This window comes from Fusarium vanettenii, assembly GCF_000151355.1.
Source record: "Fusarium vanettenii 77-13-4 chromosome 1 genomic scaffold NECHAsca_1_chr1_3_0, whole genome shotgun sequence".
Classification (NCBI taxonomy): Eukaryota; Fungi; Ascomycota; class Sordariomycetes; order Hypocreales; family Nectriaceae; genus Fusarium; species Fusarium vanettenii.
This window is the reverse complement of record NW_003315881.1, coordinates 4519767-4538460: the sequence shown is the minus strand read 5'-3', so window position 1 is coordinate 4538460 and position 18694 is coordinate 4519767. Positions and strand designations below refer to the sequence as shown.

The 18694-nt window shown below is 51.0% G+C and overlaps 4 protein-coding genes across 4 annotated transcripts; 2 read left to right on the top strand and 2 right to left on the bottom strand.

Moving 5' to 3' along the window:
• Nucleotides 1-195: 195 nt before the first annotated feature.
• Nucleotides 196-2262, top strand: NECHADRAFT_103278 (uncharacterized protein; the record flags this gene model as incomplete). Its single annotated transcript, XM_003054639.1, has 2 exons — nucleotides 196-1516; nucleotides 1567-2262. One exon carries the CDS (start codon nucleotides 196-198, stop codon nucleotides 1120-1122), a length of 927 nt encoding a protein of 308 aa, XP_003054685.1. The 3' UTR covers nucleotides 1123-1516; nucleotides 1567-2262.
• Nucleotides 2263-8920: 6658 nt separating this feature from the next.
• Nucleotides 8921-10235, bottom strand: NECHADRAFT_99035 (uncharacterized protein). The gene is made up of 2 exons (XM_003053945.1): nucleotides 9607-10235; nucleotides 8921-9530 (listed from the first exon to the last, which is right to left on the bottom strand). Exons 1-2 carry the CDS (start codon nucleotides 9873-9875, stop codon nucleotides 9248-9250), a joined length of 552 nt encoding a protein of 183 aa, XP_003053991.1. The 5' UTR covers nucleotides 9876-10235; the 3' UTR covers nucleotides 8921-9247.
• Nucleotides 10236-10740: 505 nt separating this feature from the next.
• On the bottom strand, nucleotides 10741-11289 carry NECHADRAFT_75676 (uncharacterized protein; the record flags this gene model as incomplete). The annotated part of the gene is made up of 3 exons (XM_003053944.1): nucleotides 10741-10880; nucleotides 10915-11095; nucleotides 11245-11289. 3 exons carry the CDS (start codon nucleotides 11287-11289, stop codon nucleotides 10741-10743), a joined length of 366 nt encoding a protein of 121 aa, XP_003053990.1.
• Nucleotides 11290-16310: 5021 nt separating this feature from the next.
• NECHADRAFT_75675 (uncharacterized protein) lies at nucleotides 16311-18033 on the top strand (the record flags this gene model as incomplete). Its single annotated transcript, XM_003054638.1, has 3 exons — nucleotides 16311-16759; nucleotides 16958-17510; nucleotides 17614-18033. 3 exons carry the CDS (start codon nucleotides 16311-16313, stop codon nucleotides 18031-18033), a joined length of 1422 nt encoding a protein of 473 aa, XP_003054684.1.
• Between the last annotated feature and the right edge of the window lie 661 nt (nucleotides 18034-18694).

Below are 18694 nucleotides of genomic sequence, written 5' to 3'. Positions count from 1 at the left end.
GTCCGACCTCGGCTTGAGACATCCCAGGCTTCAATTACGCCCTTCGTACATCAAGAAGCAGCACGTTAGCCTCGAGAGTGGGGGAGAAAGTGGGATACGAGAAACAAGGCAATTGATATAACAACCACTACAGCCTTGACTTCGGCACACACTCGACACGGCATCCCGGCTTTCAACTCTGTAGATCACTCAAGAATGAGCTTCACCCCAGAGCCCTACGACCCCGTCACCGCGGCGACTTGGCTCGTCTGCGTGACGTGCGGCACGCAGTTCCCCACGGATGATCGCTCCAAGGTCAAGACGTGTCACATTTGCGACGATCCACGGCAATTTGTCCCGGCGTCTGGTCAATCCTTCTCAACTCTGGAGGAGCTGGGAAAGACTCACAGGAACGAATTCACGCCTTGCCCCGCAGACTCTAGACTCACATTCATCTCATCGACGCCAAAGCTCGCCATCGGACAGCGCGCTATTCTCATTCAAACGCCAGAAGGCAATATACTGTGGGACTGCATCTCCCTCCTCGACGAGGAGACCATCTCCAGGATCCAGGCCCTTGGGGGCTTGCGGGCGATTGTGATAAGCCACCCGCACTTTTACAGCACGCATGTTCAGTGGGCGAGGGCATTCGGGTGCCCCGTGTACCTGTCCGCCGAAGACGCCCGGTGGGCCACGATGGCGTCGGCGCACCAGATCCCGCTGGCCTCGACCGAGACGGAGGTTGTGAGCGGGGTGAAAGCCATCAAGCTCGGGGGACACTTCCCCGGATCCATGGTTTTGCTCTTTGACGGGCGGTTGCTCATCGCTGATACGCTCATGACCACAGCCTCGGGCGTTGGAGGCTGGGAGGTGGACGCCACTGGGACTTCACGGTCCAAGCCGCCGGGACTGAATTCGTTTTCGTTTCTGTACAGCATCCCCAATTTCATACCCCTCAACCTAGACGAAATGTCTCGCATGTGGGGGATCTTGAAAAAGTACGAGTTCCGAGCTACGTATGGGGGGTTCACGGGCATGGACATTGAGGATGAGGGTGTCAAGGGGAGGGTGCTTGAGAGCATGAAGATTCAGGCGCGACACATGGGATATGGGGAAAGTGAGTTTATGCAAACCAAGCTGTAACGAATATATGAAGGCTATGATGATCCATTCTGTCAGGGTATCGAACAAATGAAAATGATTTTGAACAGAAAAGACGACGAAAAAAAAACCTCCAATTACCAACTCCGGCTTTGTTTCAACTTGCGAGATGATGCCCTCTAAAATGTGCCTGTGCCCACCATGCTCAATGCGCCGTTAAAGCAATTCCAATGCACCCCAATTTTCCGATCCTATGAAACTCCCTTGACAGTCTGATTCATTCCTTCTTCCAAAACTTCCACTTTTGCTTTGTCGCGCAAGATGATGGGCATAGAAAGCGGTTGAGCATCTCGCGGCCTTCGTTGGGGAGGTCAATGACAGATTCATTGAGAGTATCGATGATGAAACGGTTCGCTACGGCAATCAGCATTAAATCACACTCCTCAATTGACGAGAAAACTCACGCATAAGATCAAGCCCTTCATCACCAGCATCAAGAGCCATGTCTATCCTCGTAGAGTTGTAGCAGCCGTACCGCAGCTGCAGCTCAAGCATGCACCTCCAAAGATCGCGCGTCTCATCGGCCGACATGCCCTCGCAGCTGCGTTCGGAGCATGTGCTCGCCTGACGAGCCCGATCCATCGTCGTGGGACGGTCTTCGCGGTGGTGGTGGTGGTGCTTGGGCATGGCGTCCTCGGGAGGGCTCCACATGGCGGGGAGGGAGAGACGACCAGGGCGATTCTCACGATACATTTTGGTGGTGTTTGTGTAAGTCGAGAGAGTTGATGTGAAGAGTATGGTGAGAGTAAAAGAGGTAAGAGTCGTAAAAGATTTGTGAGACAGCAGGGCTGTCGAGATTATATCGCAATCAAAATCAATTAATTGCCAGTAAATATAGCCGCGCAATCGGCACTTGAAACTCGTCGCTTTTCTTGCTTTTCCTTCAAAGGTCAAGGCGTTTGATGCGTTGTCTCTGTTGTGGTGGGTCGGATCGTCATTACACTGGCTCGCCCAATATGACAGGCAAGACCCTGTTAATTATGCGACCACAATAAGGAGTAAAGTAAAGCTACTGAAATAAAAAGAGACTGCGTCAAAGAAAGACGTCAGGTCCCTTTATATCTTGGGTGCCCAACGGCGAGTACCGAGATGGGTGTGAGGGGGCCTCCCCCCCCCTTGGTGGATAAGCGGGCTGAAAGGGCGGCAGACGCCACGGCTTGGACGGCCTGTCTTTTTTTGATGGATTGCTCGGATGTGCAGGGCGAGGGACCAGATCAGGGAACCTTGACGGCGCGTGTGGCGGGCTGGTTTTTGCTCTGGAGGAGGGCGGGCGTTGTCGTCACATGCAGGAGGGCGCAGAAAGGGGCTGTGAGACGGGACAGCAAGTGAATGGTTTGTAGTTTTGTATCTTGGGCAAACTGTCATGGGGTCCAAATGCACAACGGGACCAGGTTTCATCATTGTCTGGAGAAAAGACGTGTGGTTGTCAGTCCTGATCAGCAGCTCACTGCAACTACTGTAGCCAAGACGACCAAACCTCAAAAACAAGACAAAGCACAAAGCTTGGCCTGCGAATACCCGTGCGTGAATCCAGCTTGGCGGGATCTAAGCCCAGCTCTACAAGAAAAGGGTCACAAGACCATGAATTGGCAACGATAAGCTTTGGCGCCAGAGACAAAGATAACGGGGATCCGGCAATGATTGTATCATGACGATGAACCGAACGGCCGGCCTGAGTCAAAAGTAAGGTACTGTAGAATTATCATGATATCGTACATAAGCCCTGGATGCCCGCGGCTTCCGATATACCCGGTCATCAAAAGATTTTCTCTTGCAGACATCATGGACTTTGTTGACTCACACTCACACACACACTTTGTCGCTCAAAGGGCTGAAAGTCAGGGAGAGACCCGCTTCGCCGATGTGGGCTCCCGTTAGCGGACCGGGAGACCCTTGGATCCACATGACGGGACAAGATGACACTGAACAAAGACACTGATAGATAATGAAATGAGACACATTAATTACAGACAATGGAAAGGGAGGGCAAGCGGTCAATCATGCGGGGGATGTGCAAGTCTTGCATGTGGCTACCTGCAAGGCGGCATCAGATGCTTGATTGTCTGTCTGTACGAGGACAAGTCGTATGCCCTCGTCTTGTACCACCTCAGCTAGGAGGGGCTGTGAATTCCCAAGCTTGCCGAGAAACGAGAAAACAAAGGCGGACACACGGGCTTTTCCTTTGATTCCGGGGAATGTGGCTTACCATCCTGTGGCGTCACATCTTTCTGGCGTTTCCCACCCACCCATGTCCTCGGGTTCTCGACCGTCAGCCCTATCGATGTTTCCTAGCCAGTTGGCAAATCGTGTGTGTGTGTGTTATTTTTATTGCTGATGTGGACAATAATCAGGCCATAAGCACAGAAGAAAAAAGCTGGCGTTTTGTCGTCACCAATTCATCCATGCGGTCAGCTACACCGTATCTCTCTCTTCCGGCCAGCCTTGAAAGCCGTATTCCGGTCTTGCCGGACTGTGCCTCTCAAGTAAATGCCGGAGTCTAAGCGCCGGGTACGACGGCTTCGGCGGGTCGTGAAGCCCAGGAAAACAAAACCCTCATGCCGAGATTTTGTTTACTTTTGATTGCCCCTGTCACCTGTCAAATTTTTTTTTACTCCTTGCGTCGTGAAATCTGGTTTTTTACCCTGTACGGGATCCATTTGATGCCCGACCCGAGTCCGCTTCACCTCGGCATCATTTGAACGAGGTTTCGGCATTCTCATGCAAAAAAATTAGTAACACGGTTGGAAAAATAAGCATTTGTTTGATGTATTACCCCTGCAGGGATTGACCTTGGGTCTCACCCGGGAGGTTGGGCAGGATGCAAAAGCTTATATCCTCGAACGGACCCTCTGGAAAGCTGGCGAAATTACGTATAAGGCATTGAGAGGCATTGATCGTGAAACTTCTGCGCGGCGGAATTGTAATTGGTCGCTTTGTTTTTGAGGCTCTTTGGGCTCCTGCGTTGACAGGCCCAACCGTTTTGTTATACCATTCGATGACCAAACGCATGGCTCATCTCGTTCACAAGAGCAAAGAAACAGACAGTGCTATTACTGCGCCTCGAAGCAAAAGCTTCAGGAAGAGAGATTTACAGCTAAAATCTCCTACGGTGGCACTCCGGATCGAGTCTACCAAGCTCCCTTGAGCCCATGGCCTTTGCCCTCTTGCTGGCTTCCGTCCTCCACTTAGAGGGCTATGACTCGGAGTGACTCTGACAACACATGAATTTGCTGGTCAACGGTCCTTCTTCGTGGGCCCACCGTTTCTTGAGGGGGGTTAAAATTGCAGTGAAAAACGAAACAACGCAGACAATGCCTTCATGATTGGCACTTGTGCATTTGCCGGTTTTAGTGCCTGGTTTTGGGGCCTGGTTTGGATGCTGACGCAGCTCTTGGCTAAGTACCTCTGCCGTTCCTTGGGAGGGGTTTAAATTGCAGTGAAGGTTGTCGCGATGCGATGACCCCCCGCTCAGTTTACGCATATGCAGCCAAGGAATACACTGCCACAACCATGCTTGCCCGATCTTGATGGACGGTTTGGACATTTGTTGACACAACTTAGCATTGAATCCGGGACTGTTGGTTACCCAGGGAACATACCTTGCATCTAGAGAGCACGACTGGTCTGACTAATAAGCCATAGTGGGAATTACTTCACCGTTGAGTGTTTCCCTTGCGATAGGCTGGAGAGGTTCTGTGGTTTAATGTAAACGATCACCATGCTGCATGCAAGCCGTTGAGGGAGTAGGCAACTAGGCTAAAAAAGAAAAAGAAAAGGCCCTAGTCTTAAGGAATTGAATCATCCTCTTATTAAGGCAGTGGATTTTATGGAATATTTAGATAATTAGATAGTTTCTGTGTTCTAGCATCTCGTTCATTTCTTAACTCACAGCCAAAGCCTTATAAGGTGGCACCACCTCACGACAAGGCTATTCCCCCTGGCAATGCCGATGATTGTCTGTTTGCTTCCTACTAGGGTCTGGAATCTGCATGCTTATTGTCTTAGAGAACATGTTATACAAATATTTCCTAGGATTAAACTTGGAGTTAGCTTAGACTGTACACATATAAGCTCGCGACGAGTGGCCCGGCGTTGTCAATCTTACACGCGATTGACAAACCTAGGTACGACTATCTTCAATACGAGTATCAAAATAGACCCCGTGTGCGTGTTAAAATTGCAGTGAAAGATGGGGGCTTGTTTGCCTCGCCGCGGTCGCCTTGCGCTGCAGAGCCGAAGGCGAACCACCTTGACACCGGACCAGGCGTAGACACTGAGAGGGCGAGATGTCAATTCACGTTGCATTGCCGCTAGATCAGCTGATGTCATTGCGCATTTCAGGAAAGGCCGTGTGCCTGTTAAAATTGCAGTGGTGGATTCATAGGGCTGAGTGATGCGAGGCAGACATATGTAGATCTGAAGGCGAACCACAGCCGAGCATTGTACCCAGGCCTGCTGATTGATCGGAGAACACGCCTTGTGCCTGGAGAGCTCGACTCTGTTCCGGCTGGTAGACCGCAAATAAGAATCCCCTCAGCGTCGATTAGTTCTCTGGCAGTAGACAGAAGAGTTCTAAACGTTGGATCGAAACGAGGAAGACAAGAGGCAAAACTAGTATGACCACATTGAATCACCTTCTTCTCAAGAAAATAATTACAATACTGTTTTTGAGAGAAGCTACGTAAGTTTGGCGTCGTGGTGTCTGGTTAATTTCCTGGACTGTCTGGTAGCCTTGGCTGCACAACTGCAAGACCTTGGAACGTGACACTACTTCACGGCAATGCTGTTCTTTATGTAGGATCTGGCCTTTTATGACCTATTTGCCTTTCGAGGAAGTCCGGGCTCGATTTTGTCATGCTTTGGGGATAATGCTATATCGACTCTTCCTAGAATCGAGCCTGTAGTTGGCTTAGATATCACATATACAAGTGTGCAGGGAGTGCAAGTCCGTGGGCGGGTTAAATTTGCAGTGAAGAAACTCGACAGGCAACAAGGCGACCACCGTAACGTAGAAATATGCAGAACCGAAGGCGAACCATGCGTATGCAAGCAATGGCTGATAAACACAAAGATCCCCGTTGGGCTAACTCATCCCACTGTGCGGGCTAAAATTGCAGTGAAGCTTGTTTAAACTGCCGGACACCTGGTGTCTGAATTGCAATACTAAGCGATCATCTACTACTCTCCTGCCTCTTCGCGCCTGTTTGCTAGCGTTATTAATTTTTGGGCATAAAGACATCATGAAAGTAGTAGACAGAGTATCTGGAAGTCAAAGAATGAATATTGGCTTTGCCCGAATGGCAATGCTCGGGGTGCTGGCCCTATATGAACATCTATGGTTTGTTTGAGGTTGTCAAGTCGGCGGTCCTGCTTGGGCCATAGGCCGGGGTCGCGTATTTGTTACTGGGTCGCGTCTCAGTTCAGGTATTTCAGATTAAACACTACGGAATATGAACATACCAAGACGATGCAACACTGTAGATATGGGAGGTTAACTCGAGCCATTGTTCGCCCTGTCTTGATTGCTGTGGTGTCAAGCTGATCACCCTACCAACCCATGCGAGTGTGACACAGACGGTCTCTACTGGGAAACCCTTGTAAGATGACCGTAGAAGCAACTTGGAAAGTTGACGGTCTTGATGAATGCAAGTCAATATTGGCCGAGTCATGTGGGTTATCCTGGCTGGGCAGTGTTTCTTGTCTGTTGCAGCTCCAAGGATTTGTATCTACCACTGAGGGGGTTGACTTGATAGAAACAGCTCGAAAAGATGACTCCCAGATATGCAATATGCGATCAAACAACCTGGAGCTGTACCTGAGCCAAAGGTACTGATGGGCAGTGAGCGGGACATTTGGGAACGGGGGAGCATGTAGACCAAAGCAGGCAGGGCAAGAAGTTTAATTTGGACCACGGACATCTAAAGAAGTTGACAAGATATATGTTGGAGCCCTTGGAAATTATGAGAAAGAGTGACACAACTGAGGGTCCAGTTCCCATGGTGAAGTCTCGAGATCAACGCCGGAGGCGGGGGGACGTGGAGGACAGACCACGGTGAAAAGATCTGGGGTTAATGGAACCCCTGCAAATCCGCACTAAATCTACCCTTGGCTCTGGTTTATATCTCCTTGCTTACGCGAGGGCTACCAGGGCGTATTAACCTCTACTATTAAAGCACTATCTAAGCCTCTATTAAATTTATATAATAATTTATTAATCTTTTATCTATATTTTAGTGAGCCTAAGAAGAATCTAATCATAATTAGTCTAGATCCTAGCTCGGTACGCGATGGCAGTCCCCGCGCAAGCAAGGAGATATTGAAATGGCCTATGGTCTGGGAAAAGACAGAACAAGTGCCGGCCCGTCGGAGGCCTGGGTGCTAAGTCTCAGCCGTCAGGGTCTCAAGTTAACTGAAGTCTGACACCTTGAGACACTTCTGTCAGTCTCATAGCATGAGACATGGCCCATTCTAATAACTAGTGAAGCTCTCAAACTATAGATAGCGGGAGTCTTAGTTTGACTATAGGCTAATCTTCTTCAACTGCCGGTTACAAGGTCCCCTGGCCGCTCGTGTTCCGGAACCACAACTGAAACCATGGACACTTCCTTGTACCTCGATAGGCTGATGAACATAGGCCAAGTCAATGTTCAGCCTAAAATTGCAGTCCTGGTAATGTCTCAATCAAAGGTAGTTCCACCGGCAACTCGGGAACAACTACATGACACCCTCTTCAACACTCCCGCATAAACCTGCCGTCCAGCAGCCTCACTCACTTGTACGTAAACCCGACTCCCGAGTTGCCCAATTTACGCCCGACGCCCCGGAATCTACAACAATAACCGAAGAAATGATGCAAATCATGATACCCGACCTTGAAATGGCATCACAAAACCTCAACCCACAACATGGCAACACCCACCACCCCGCGTCTCACCATGCGTGACCTGATCGGCAACCCCCACGCGCTTCTTGACTCGTACCCATGCCCTGCCTGATGACCCTACGCACGTCAATCAAAAAATCCCAGATCTTACGGTCCGGCGCGGCTCCGAGGTGAGTTGTTGCCCGAGACATAAGGGACGGGAGAGCAACATGGGAAATCACGCTCTTTTTCTTCTAAAGTGGCGAAGACTTCAGAAGTCGATTATCTGCACAATCGTATTGTGCGTATTCCCTCCCACCCTCTTCTACTTAATAAGCCTTGTATGCTTATGCAACCTCTTTCCCCCAAATGATCGACCGCTAAGCTCGGTTTGTCAAGATCAAGCGCTGTCCAGCCTTACTTGAACCGCAGCATGAATCACGACGTCATCCATCATGGCAGTGAAAGAAACAAGAGGATCGCGTTTCAATGGGCCCTGACCTGCAAGCACTGTCCCTGAGTTCGCCCAGTCCATGGAGAGCTGGTCCTCGCTCTACACGTGGTAGTGGCATGATTGCTTGCTCTTGACAAGGGGAGGGGGGGCGTGTTGGATGACCTCATGGGTGGATCATCTGCCACTGTCGGCGTGATGCGCAACAGCTCTCAAGAGAAGCTGTAACGTTGTAAAGAGTGAGACGTAGAGCTTACTCTGGGTGAGCTCTGGATACGGTAGCTGTGTTTTGTTTAGGCTGCGATGAACGCGTCGATCACCTCGCTTTCGCTTCGTGGCGTATCTCATCGTAATCAAACTGTGGCGTAAAGCAGACGCGGTCGACGTCAACATCTCAGATCAAATACATCACATACAAGGCGCAGCAAGAGGCGAAAAAGTCATTGTGTGGTTAACTTATGGTATTTCTGCCATTCAGTAAGAGCTACCTCTTGCGGGATCAGAGTCGCCGCCCATCTCATAATCCAGGATCCGATTCCCTTTGCCCCCCTTCGCACCGAGATCACAGAAGCAGGACAGTGAAAGTCACGCCCGCGTGCGTCGTGGTAATAAATAATTTCCAACCGTGTGGGGTATCCCAAATGCAAAATAAAACAATAAAACAACGCCTGAAGGATGTTGCGAGACCCCCTTCTGTGCTTTCCCGCCTTGCACAGATGATGAAATGGGGGTTCGGCAGAGAAATGCGTGTTTCTCCATAAGTCTAAATGCGCTTTCCGTGAGAGTTCCGAATGCTAATGCTGATGCTGATGTAGACCGAGCAAAAGAGAAGAGGTAGGTTGGGTTTGAGGGAAGTTGTACATGTGTGTTCCCAGGTGGAAGAGGTTGGAGGTGTATCGGGTTGGGTGGATATCTGAGTCTGAGTGTCTATAGTCGTTTCGTTGTGATGGCGAGGTCTGTGAGGTAGGATGCAAGAGGTAGATGGTAGATGGAGATGCCTTGTCTGTTTGACAGGCTGATCCGTGGAGAAAGCATGGGATTGCTAGTGGCGGTAGATGTCGAGGTCGTTGGACGCGTCTAAAGGGGTATCATAATGTCGAGATGTCCGCCATCAAGCTCCCTCTTCCTCCTGATCTTGACTCGAGTCGATTACTTCTTGTGCGACTTGGAAGATCGCGAGTAATTCCTCCTCACGCGCTCGCGTCCGCGGCGCTCCTCCTCGTCGCTGCCGCTGCTGAGACGGCGACGTTCCTCCTCATACCAGGTACTCAAGGCCTTTCCGCCAAAGGTAAGATCCTCATCCTCGATGATGGTGGGCTGGACCCAAGTGTAGGCTGAAGCGTCGACTTCGCGGGCTGAGGGGTCGAGGGCCTGGAGATTGGGAACGAGGTAGTAGCAAGTTGTCTCGGTTGAAGAAGCCATGGTGACGGTTGTTGTGTGTGTGAAGAGTTGATCGCAAGAGTTTGTAATTGTGAATTGCGACCTGCGCTGGGCTGGTATGTGTATAGAGTTATATAAAAAGTTGTTTGTTTGCGCGTGGTTGTTTGTTGTTGTGGTTGATGTCTTTGTTTGGGTCGTTTGGAATGGACACGACGGTATAAACAAAGGGAGATGTACCTTCTCGGTGTGTGGCGAGTAAGTAGTTGGTGGATGCGTCAAGCACTGATCAAAAGGAGCTCCAGCTCGTGAATAAGAAAAACAGGCAAGAAACGCTGAATAGATGTGACCAAGATTTGAGGGTCTGTAGATTTGTAGATGATATGATGGGAGAGGAAGGGAAGATAGAAAAGCTGGGGAAGGGGATTTCGGGGGGATGGGACATGGAAATATGAAGCCCTGGAGGTCTCCACTCAAAATGGATGGGACTGGAGCCTCAGGTCGGTCGCTGGAAGTGGAGGGTGGCGGGTTTTTACAGGGGGCGCCTCTAGGGGAGGGGGCGTGATTCACTCAAAAGGGGCGTGGGGTGCTGAGCCGCACTGTGCCTCGTCGCTGGGAGAGCTGGGCCTCATCCACTGTGGCGACCTCCGCTCCCGCTGCCCAACAAGGCAGCCCGTCCCGGGGCGGCCCAGCGGGCAGACAGCACAGTGTGAGATTCAACCCGGCGTGGCCATAGCGGGAGAGCTGCTCGGCTGTCTCGTCCCATGTGGTTTGAAACTGGAGTGAGGGCCAAAAAAAGATGGGCAAGGCTTTTGCTTTGCTTTGTTTGACACGAACAAGGCACAGGAAAAAAGCCTTTTCGGATCAATCCAGCCTTTTTTTCTGCGGGGAGGGAATACCTAGATACTTCCTAGTCAAATGCCATCTTATCTTTGTCTTTCGGGGCGACCGATGGCTGACATGTCGTGAGAGAGTCAGATTCCCGGGTCCGACCTAGCATCGGGATGTCACGAAAGATGGCATCTTTTGAGGGAATTTCTTCGAGTCCATCTGTTGTTGTTGAGTATCATCCTCGCACACACACCAAGCGGAAAGATGAGGGTTCGCCGTTGGGGTGTTGAACCCGCCCTGTTGGAGTCGTCCGAGTCGAGATGGATGGACGGCCTGAGATTTGACTGGATGGCTACGGTTAACTTTTGGGGGGATGCCGAGTTTTTTCTTTCTTCCTTCTTTGCTTTTTGGCGGATCTTTGCTTGACAAAGTAACTACATCTCACGTATTCGGTCAGATTTTTTTTCTCATTCTTTATTTTGATGCTTGAAAAAGAATGTTGGACGGTCGCTGGTGATACGAGCGCTACAACTCGGCGTCGTATCTCACCCGCATTCGATAGAACCCTCATGGTAAGACAAACCGACACTTGGTCGATCCCACCTTGGCGTTCGTCCACGTCAAGCATTTTGCACATTTTTCAAGGGGAATCTTTTTGCGTGTCTTCAATTCGCACATCAATCAAGCTCTGATGATGTGTTCTGACAGGTCTGGGTCGACGGGGTGCGGCCATGTGGAGCCAGCAAACAAAGTCCAGACGCCTCGGTGAACTGATCCGATCCATCGCGATACGACCAAAAAAAGTGAGGCTGGGGCTCTTTCGCTACGCTACCGTGGTTATCGTGGGAGAAAAAAAGGGGAGAAAGCTCGGGCCTCATTCGGAGCGAACCCGGCCGAAGAGAAATGAGTCGATGGTACGATGTGAGACCTTTTGTCTATCTGTCTAGCTGAAGGACCATCTGATTGTCCTATCTTGTTGATGCTATCGCAGACACTGATGAGGACATTTAAAAAAGACACACTGTGTCTGAAGCATCGTGGCATCCGTCGCTAGGGTCGTGATACACTGCCCGGGGCTATTGAATGGCTATGCAGCAGCTGCCTGGGCTCAGCCAGCCCTGTCAGACAAGACCATCTCCTCTCTTGGCCTGTCAGATCAGAGAAGTGTGGGAATAAAAAAAAGTGTATAAAAAATGCTGGCCTCAGCCTAACCAGGCAGCTCGCATGGCTCTCTCCTCCGTGATCTCCATCCAGACGAGCAGACATGGGCTTCTTGCAGGACGAGGCCCAGCAAATCTCGGGATCCGCCGCCACTTTTGGCACCCAGCCAACCAACCCCTACGCGACGCGGCATCTTCGCCATGGGGCCTGATTGCGGGGGAAGCAGGCATTTACTTAACAGGGGGCCCACGAGAGGGGAGTGTGGATATTCATCGTCTCCATCAGCGCAAATAAACCATGCATATGATATGTTGTCTTCTTTTTCAACCGAGAAAGAGGGGAAGCACAAAAAAGAGGTGACGACGACGACGACAATAATGGGGAGCTGCTGACTTGCTCCCGGACTGCTGACGATGGTCGCCGTCAACCTTACAGGGCTGGCAGACCGACCTAGAACGTACAGCTGACGGTGCCCTCTGGAATGGGAGATGGGCACCCCGTGCGCCGCTGCCTCGCAGAGCTCTAGACCCTCTGACACGAAAGCTGTGAGGCACGCGAGCTGGACTGTATAATTGTACTCTTCTTATCAAGGACAGGCTGGACAGCAGACTGAGGCTGAGTTGTTCCCCCCCCTTCCCTGTCAGATCACCTGCATCCGTGCGAAAAGGCAATCTAGCAAGGCATTGACTGAGACAAGCCTAGTATCCAAATCTACCCCATGATTTGAAAAAGAGGAGACCATGTGCCGCAATCTTGAATTGGTCGTCGGCGAACAAGAACCTGGGGTTTGTCCCCGTCGTCACATGTTTTGAGTCCTTGTGTGTGAATTTGGGGGTAAAGAAAGCGGGGAGTGGGGGGGAGGGATGGTTGGAAGTTATGCGCCACGAGGACAAGGACCATGGGCAATTGATCTCGGAGGGGGATAGGGCGGTAATGGGGGATAAATGATGAGGCAAGTGTTGAATCACTGTCTCTGCTTTGTGTTTGAATCACCGCAAGCTTGGTTTTGCAATAATGATGCTCTGAATGGCATCTCTCTGCGCGTCACAGCCCAGATCGTTTGCGTGTGCCGAGGATGCACAGAAATCCGGGGTCGAGCCTCCGTGTGATACCCTGAAACTGCCCAGCCTACCTCCGCCTTGCAGGCAGGGCTCATGAGTAAAGATCCTTGTCTCCTACGAATCCCGGAGCCGCCATTCTCCATCACTTTGGTCCCGGGGTCCCGGGCTCCAGGTGTGTGTGATTCAGCTCCCCCTCCTTGTCGAACAGCCTCGACCGGCGGCCGTTGAGAGTCTATCGGAAAACCGTAGAGTCTATTGAAACCCAGCCGCACATTGAATACGGCTGAGAAAATCCTATTGAAAGAGCCTTTTTTGGCGCTGAGACAAGGCGCAAGCCCAGGGGAAAGAGACACTTTTCGCAAGCTCCGGCTTGTCCCAGCTTTCTTGCTTGTCAAAGTTTTTCATCCCCTTGCCCTTGACTCGTCCGCATTGTCAAAGATTTTTTTGAGTCCACCGCCACTGAGCAAGCTCCGAGTCATGGGGTTCACATTAATCGTACAGTGTGCAAACCTCACCCCTTCTGAGAGTCAAGCCAGAAGCCGTCAAGATTGCCGACCAGAACAAACTTGACACCGCCGGTGGCGCCTCGCTCTCTCACCGACTTCTCCGGGTCGGGGAATTTCTATGTGTCTGTTTGACTCGAACCGTCTTTCTCCTAGCTCGCAATCGTTGATAGCTAGCTTGCGATATCAGTCAATTTCGATGACTCTATCGTCAAGAACCCCCTCCCCGGTGCCAAGGCCGTTCACCCCGCTCCGGCCTCGGCCCGGCCATATGGGCTTCCGTATCCGGCGTCCCGCCCGGGCAAGTCTCGGCATGAGATCAATCGCCCCTCTTACACAGTATAAACATTTTCTGGGGAACAAGAAAAATATCCCCTTCGACCCGGGATGCAGAAGAGTTAGCCGAGCCGACGACGCACGTTTCTTCTTCTTTTCAAAGACGAAGTGCTGGGATCTACAACCCGGAACAATACAACGCTGATCAATGCATGTGAGAAAAAAAAAAACCTCGCCTTGCGATGATTCCAAGGTTGTTTTTGCCCCCAACGACGTCACTTGAACATAATTCCCCAGCATTGACAAGAAATCTGTGTTCCGAAGAGACCGAGGTTCCACCTTGGCCTTCTGGGCAATTGAGTAAAAAGAAAATGGCGGGGTGTGAAAGATTGTGTTTCGCGATAAGAAAAATACCGGTTTTCGGAGCCGGGCAAGGCTTGAAGAGATCGGACCCCCCTTGGCAATGATGTCACCATTTTTTCACTTTTGACAGCTGCGTCCATCTCCCGCTTCCGAACACGACAAAATCTTGGATACCGAGATCCTGGGAAAGGGGCAAAACAAGATGGACCATCCTTTTTTACTGTGCGGTCAAGGGGCGTGTACATTCGGTCGGGCTGTAAAGGGCCCCATGACCCGGACCGACGCCCAACGTTTCGAAGACCTAATGTTGACGCCATTGATAGATAGCGGAACCGTTCACACGACGTAATTCTAGGATCCGGCTCTAAACTTGTTTTGAAACGAACGGGTAACCTGCAAGTCATTTGCGGTAGGAACGGTTCGTTTATCTACTAAGCTGAATAAGCGCGTCGGGGGTGATCACTCGGTCGTTTCGAATGGGGTAATGTCGTTGTCGCAGTAGGCTTCTTGCATGACAGGTCGAGTTACACTCGCATGTGGACCTATAAGACTTGTTGTATTCATATCTTTGGTCTCCAACATGCCGGTTTGCTTCAACCCCAGGTTTGTGTTGGTGGTTTCCCCTCAGCCCCAGATAGAGCTACCTTCTCGGTCGGGATCTGATTGGAGTTGGCATCTAACTCAGCAGGGCCCCTGTTGATCACGGGCTGTACAGTTGCAACCTCTTGGTTAGACACTGGTTTCGGCGAACGTTTGTCCAATAGACACAAAAGGCCTCGGCAGCGCCCGGAGCCTCCCCCTGATGCTTCTGGATGGGCCGGTCCTTCTTCTACCGATGCGAATCCCTAAGCAGAGGGCAGCGATGATGAGCCCACAGCCACCTACAGAGCCCACGACAGCTCCGACTATAATGTTGATGTTCGGCCCTCCGTCATCCTCGGCCCTTTCCTCACTATCTGTCGTCTTCGTGGTCGGAGTAGGCGTAATGATGGGGTCGGTGACTAGATTATCTTGAGCAACTGGGGGCATCTAAGGAGCTGACTTTTCTCACATACTTTTGGTAGATTCTCTGGCTCATTTCGATACAGCCTGCTCACCGATGTCGGAATATTCTTGGGCATACAATCGATTACCCCCTCGTTGATCCACAATCCGGCCATGAGTCTATAACCTTTATGCTGCCGCAGGGAATCGGGTAAGGGTAAGGATCTTGACTTTTTCGATAGCAAGAGAGGAATTCCGTAGTCCTAGATTCGCCAGGAGATGATGTGTATGTTTCCACGGTGTCTCCTTTGTCTCCACAGTGGACTGTTATTACTATTGTGAGTTCTTAGCATGATGATGTCGCCAGAGGAGAGGAAGTGCCTGGGTTTACTTGGATGCCCCTTTTCGACAACATAACCAATAACATCTGGTGGCTGAGTAGTCTGGGACGACGTTCTGTGTAGAACACGACTTTGTCACTGACAAGGCCATCGTGGCGTCACCTCAAATGCCCTAAGGCCAAGTGCAGGAATAGTCGACTGTATACAAACAAGAACAAAGAGAAAATGAAACCGGGAGAGAGCCTGATCTTGTAGAGTCGAGCCCAAAGAAACCAGGCTCGAAATTCAGTCGGTGGCGCCTCAAGCCAAGCATGCCACCACACTCTCCTCGCTTTTAACAGACTTACCGTGGGGGTCTATTGTCAGAGATTGGCTGGCTGCCTTTGAATATGCAAAACATGCCGTCTTATGGCAGCCACTGAAGAAGCTTGAATTTCAAGCTGAAACCGGGGTAGATGCAGGTCCTGTACCACAGAAGCCACCAGGACGCCGGGGAAGGGCCGGATCAAGATACCTTCTATATATGTATACTAAATATATTATTGATGAGAATATCTATGAGAGTTGAATCTGATCATTGCATGACCCCTAACTCAAGTTTCACCCTGATGGCCAGAGATCCACTAACTAATATGGTGCTTAGAGAATGCTCTATTTAAGCCAGACCCCATTCATAGTCTGTGTACTAGAGCTGACAAAACCACTTGGCATTATACCATCCTCAGAGACCATTAAAACCTTCTCTATTCAAATTGTAAACGCCATTCAATGATATACAAACGACTTGCCAAATGCGGTCTCCTTAGTAATAACGCGTGATCACCTGATGAACCCCGCATCCAAACCCATCCCGCAAAACCAGGAGCAGCGCGAACACAAACTGCCGACGAATAACGGGCAACAAGAAAAAAACCACATGAGAAATCCAGGGCCCACGAGAATAACGTCATAGGCCGCAGCATGGGGGCCATGGAGACCACCAAGCTGCCTAGCCTCGCTCCGAAGCCGGGAGGCGCACCCGGTCCCGACCTGGCCGCCGCAAGGAGGGCCTCGCGCGTCGCCGTCGCCTCGTCCCGCAAGACGTCGACGACTAATCATGCGTGCGTGCAGTGTCGGAGGACAAAGACAAAGTGCGACGGGAGACATCCCTGCGCCAGGTGTCAGTTCAACGGGCACACGTGCGCATACGACACGCGCACCTTGTCTGGCGACAGGCTGAACAAGCTCACGCATGCGTTCAACCAGCAAAAGGATAGGCTTCAGCAGCTCGAGACCATCCTGGCGTCCATGAGGACCGGGACTGATGCGGAGGCGGCAGAGGTCATGGCCTGGATCAGGATAGGGGAGCCTGTTGAGTCGATCGTTTCCTATCTTGAGTCGAGGTCCAAGTCGGTCGTCATCTCTGAAAGGTCAGTTGCGTTTTGTTTTGTGAGCATGGGTGTTTTTTGGTACAGACGAAATAGACTACGTTGGACTCATGGTTCATTATTGCTTTGATGTCATCTGCTTGGCAACTCTTTCGCAGTGTACCGCCCATGCTTTCATGTTGACTTCTCTGTTCCTTGTTCAGCAACTCAGCCCTTGGAAGATCCCCTAATCTGTGATAGGCTCCTCGGTTCAAGCGGCGAAGCACAGAACAAGTTTATCGAGACGCTCTTTGACAGGACGGAATGGGTCCAAGGCGTGACCATCCCGATAGAGGCTGCGCCCATCGACCTCAAAGCCCGTACCCAGTGCTACTTTTCATCCAATTTCGGAAACCTCCCCTTTTCCAGCGGCATCAAGGCAAACCACTACCCCCCTGCAGCTCAGAGGAGTCAGCTTCAGAACTACTATGCCAAACACAATTGGGAAATGATGACGGCCAACGACGGGCATGGCATGGCATCGGTGACAAAGGCGTGGGCTGACACCATGAACAAGGCCCGACAGCTCATCGCCTCGGGGGTTAAGCCTGACGAGCTCACTGGGGCTTTCCCGACGGTGACGGCATTGTTTGACAAGAGGGAGTACGACACTGCGCCGATGATCAGCAAGTGGGCGGTGCAGTTCATATATAGTTCTCAGCATGACGACTATTCGTTTACTTCTATGGCTTCTGTATGGATTGTATGGGTCATCATGAGGTGGATGATCAATCCGACACCAGATACATACTCGGTGAGTGTGATTCCTAGTCCACTATCTAACTGGAGACGCCTGTCCAGTCGCGTGACTGTTGGATATTTGTTCAAATACGAGGAACTGGGCTAACAACACACAGGCAATGCCAGATTGGATCCGGCCGACTGAGCTCCAGGTGTTTGTTCCACACATCGACATGGTCGACTGCATCATTTGGCCCTACTTCCGAGACTACGTGATCCAACGCCCTGAGATGCAACATGGTGGCCTACAGTGGCTCGCCGCCTGCACAGCAGGAGTCAAAGTGTCCTGGACGGGGACAGTAGAGGACGCGTTATGCATCGATGAGGCTACGGGGAAGAGGAAGCTGAATGCAGAAGCCGAGGTTTGTTCCCTTGAGTTTCTGACGAGAACCAAGACTAACCAAGAGCAGGCAACACTACGAGATCTGAATAATTGGTCCCTCGCAGCGTCATATCGCGCATTCATGCCGGGGATCGACGGAAACATACCCATACGGACGATGGAGGACTCTGTGCAGGATACCCGGGAGTTATAGAGACTGAGCATGTAGAACCGACGACGTAATTATGTACTAGCGGCTTTGATTTGAGAGGAAATACCCAGGTCAGAATAGCCTCGCGGAGAGGCAAGCCACGCGGCTTCATGTCAATAGACAGGTGTTTGAAACTGAGTATAATGTATTTTGTGGGTAGAAGAGTCTTTGCGATGGGCTTTTGGACATAGAGGGGATATTAGCGACATGCTGAATGCCCTCATCTTGTGCACACTGCGCAGATACTCTATGTCTCCGCAAACCATATAATGTGAGACTTGCATTAGTCAAAACGAGGTCAGGGAGCTGCATTGTTCCAAGGGCAGAGCGACCTGCAGCTATTCAGGGTCAAGGCCGTCCTGGTCTGTCCCTGGGTCGATTTCTCGCGACGCCTCCAATAGGGCCACTGTCTGTGACGCTTGACCAGCGGATTGGCGCTGGCTACGAGACGGCAAGAAGACGCGTTGTGACTAAAAGAGGGAACACAAGGGTTGAAGTCATGTCACGCTTTGTAGACTCAATGATGGATGTTTGTTGAACTCATAGCAAAACGGCGTGGATGGTTTGCTGAGAAGAATAGCTGTTGGGGGAAGGAGTTTTGCGTTGATACTGATGAATAGACAGGTAGAAAGGTGTTGTGCGAGCCGAGGTGCCTTCCCATCTG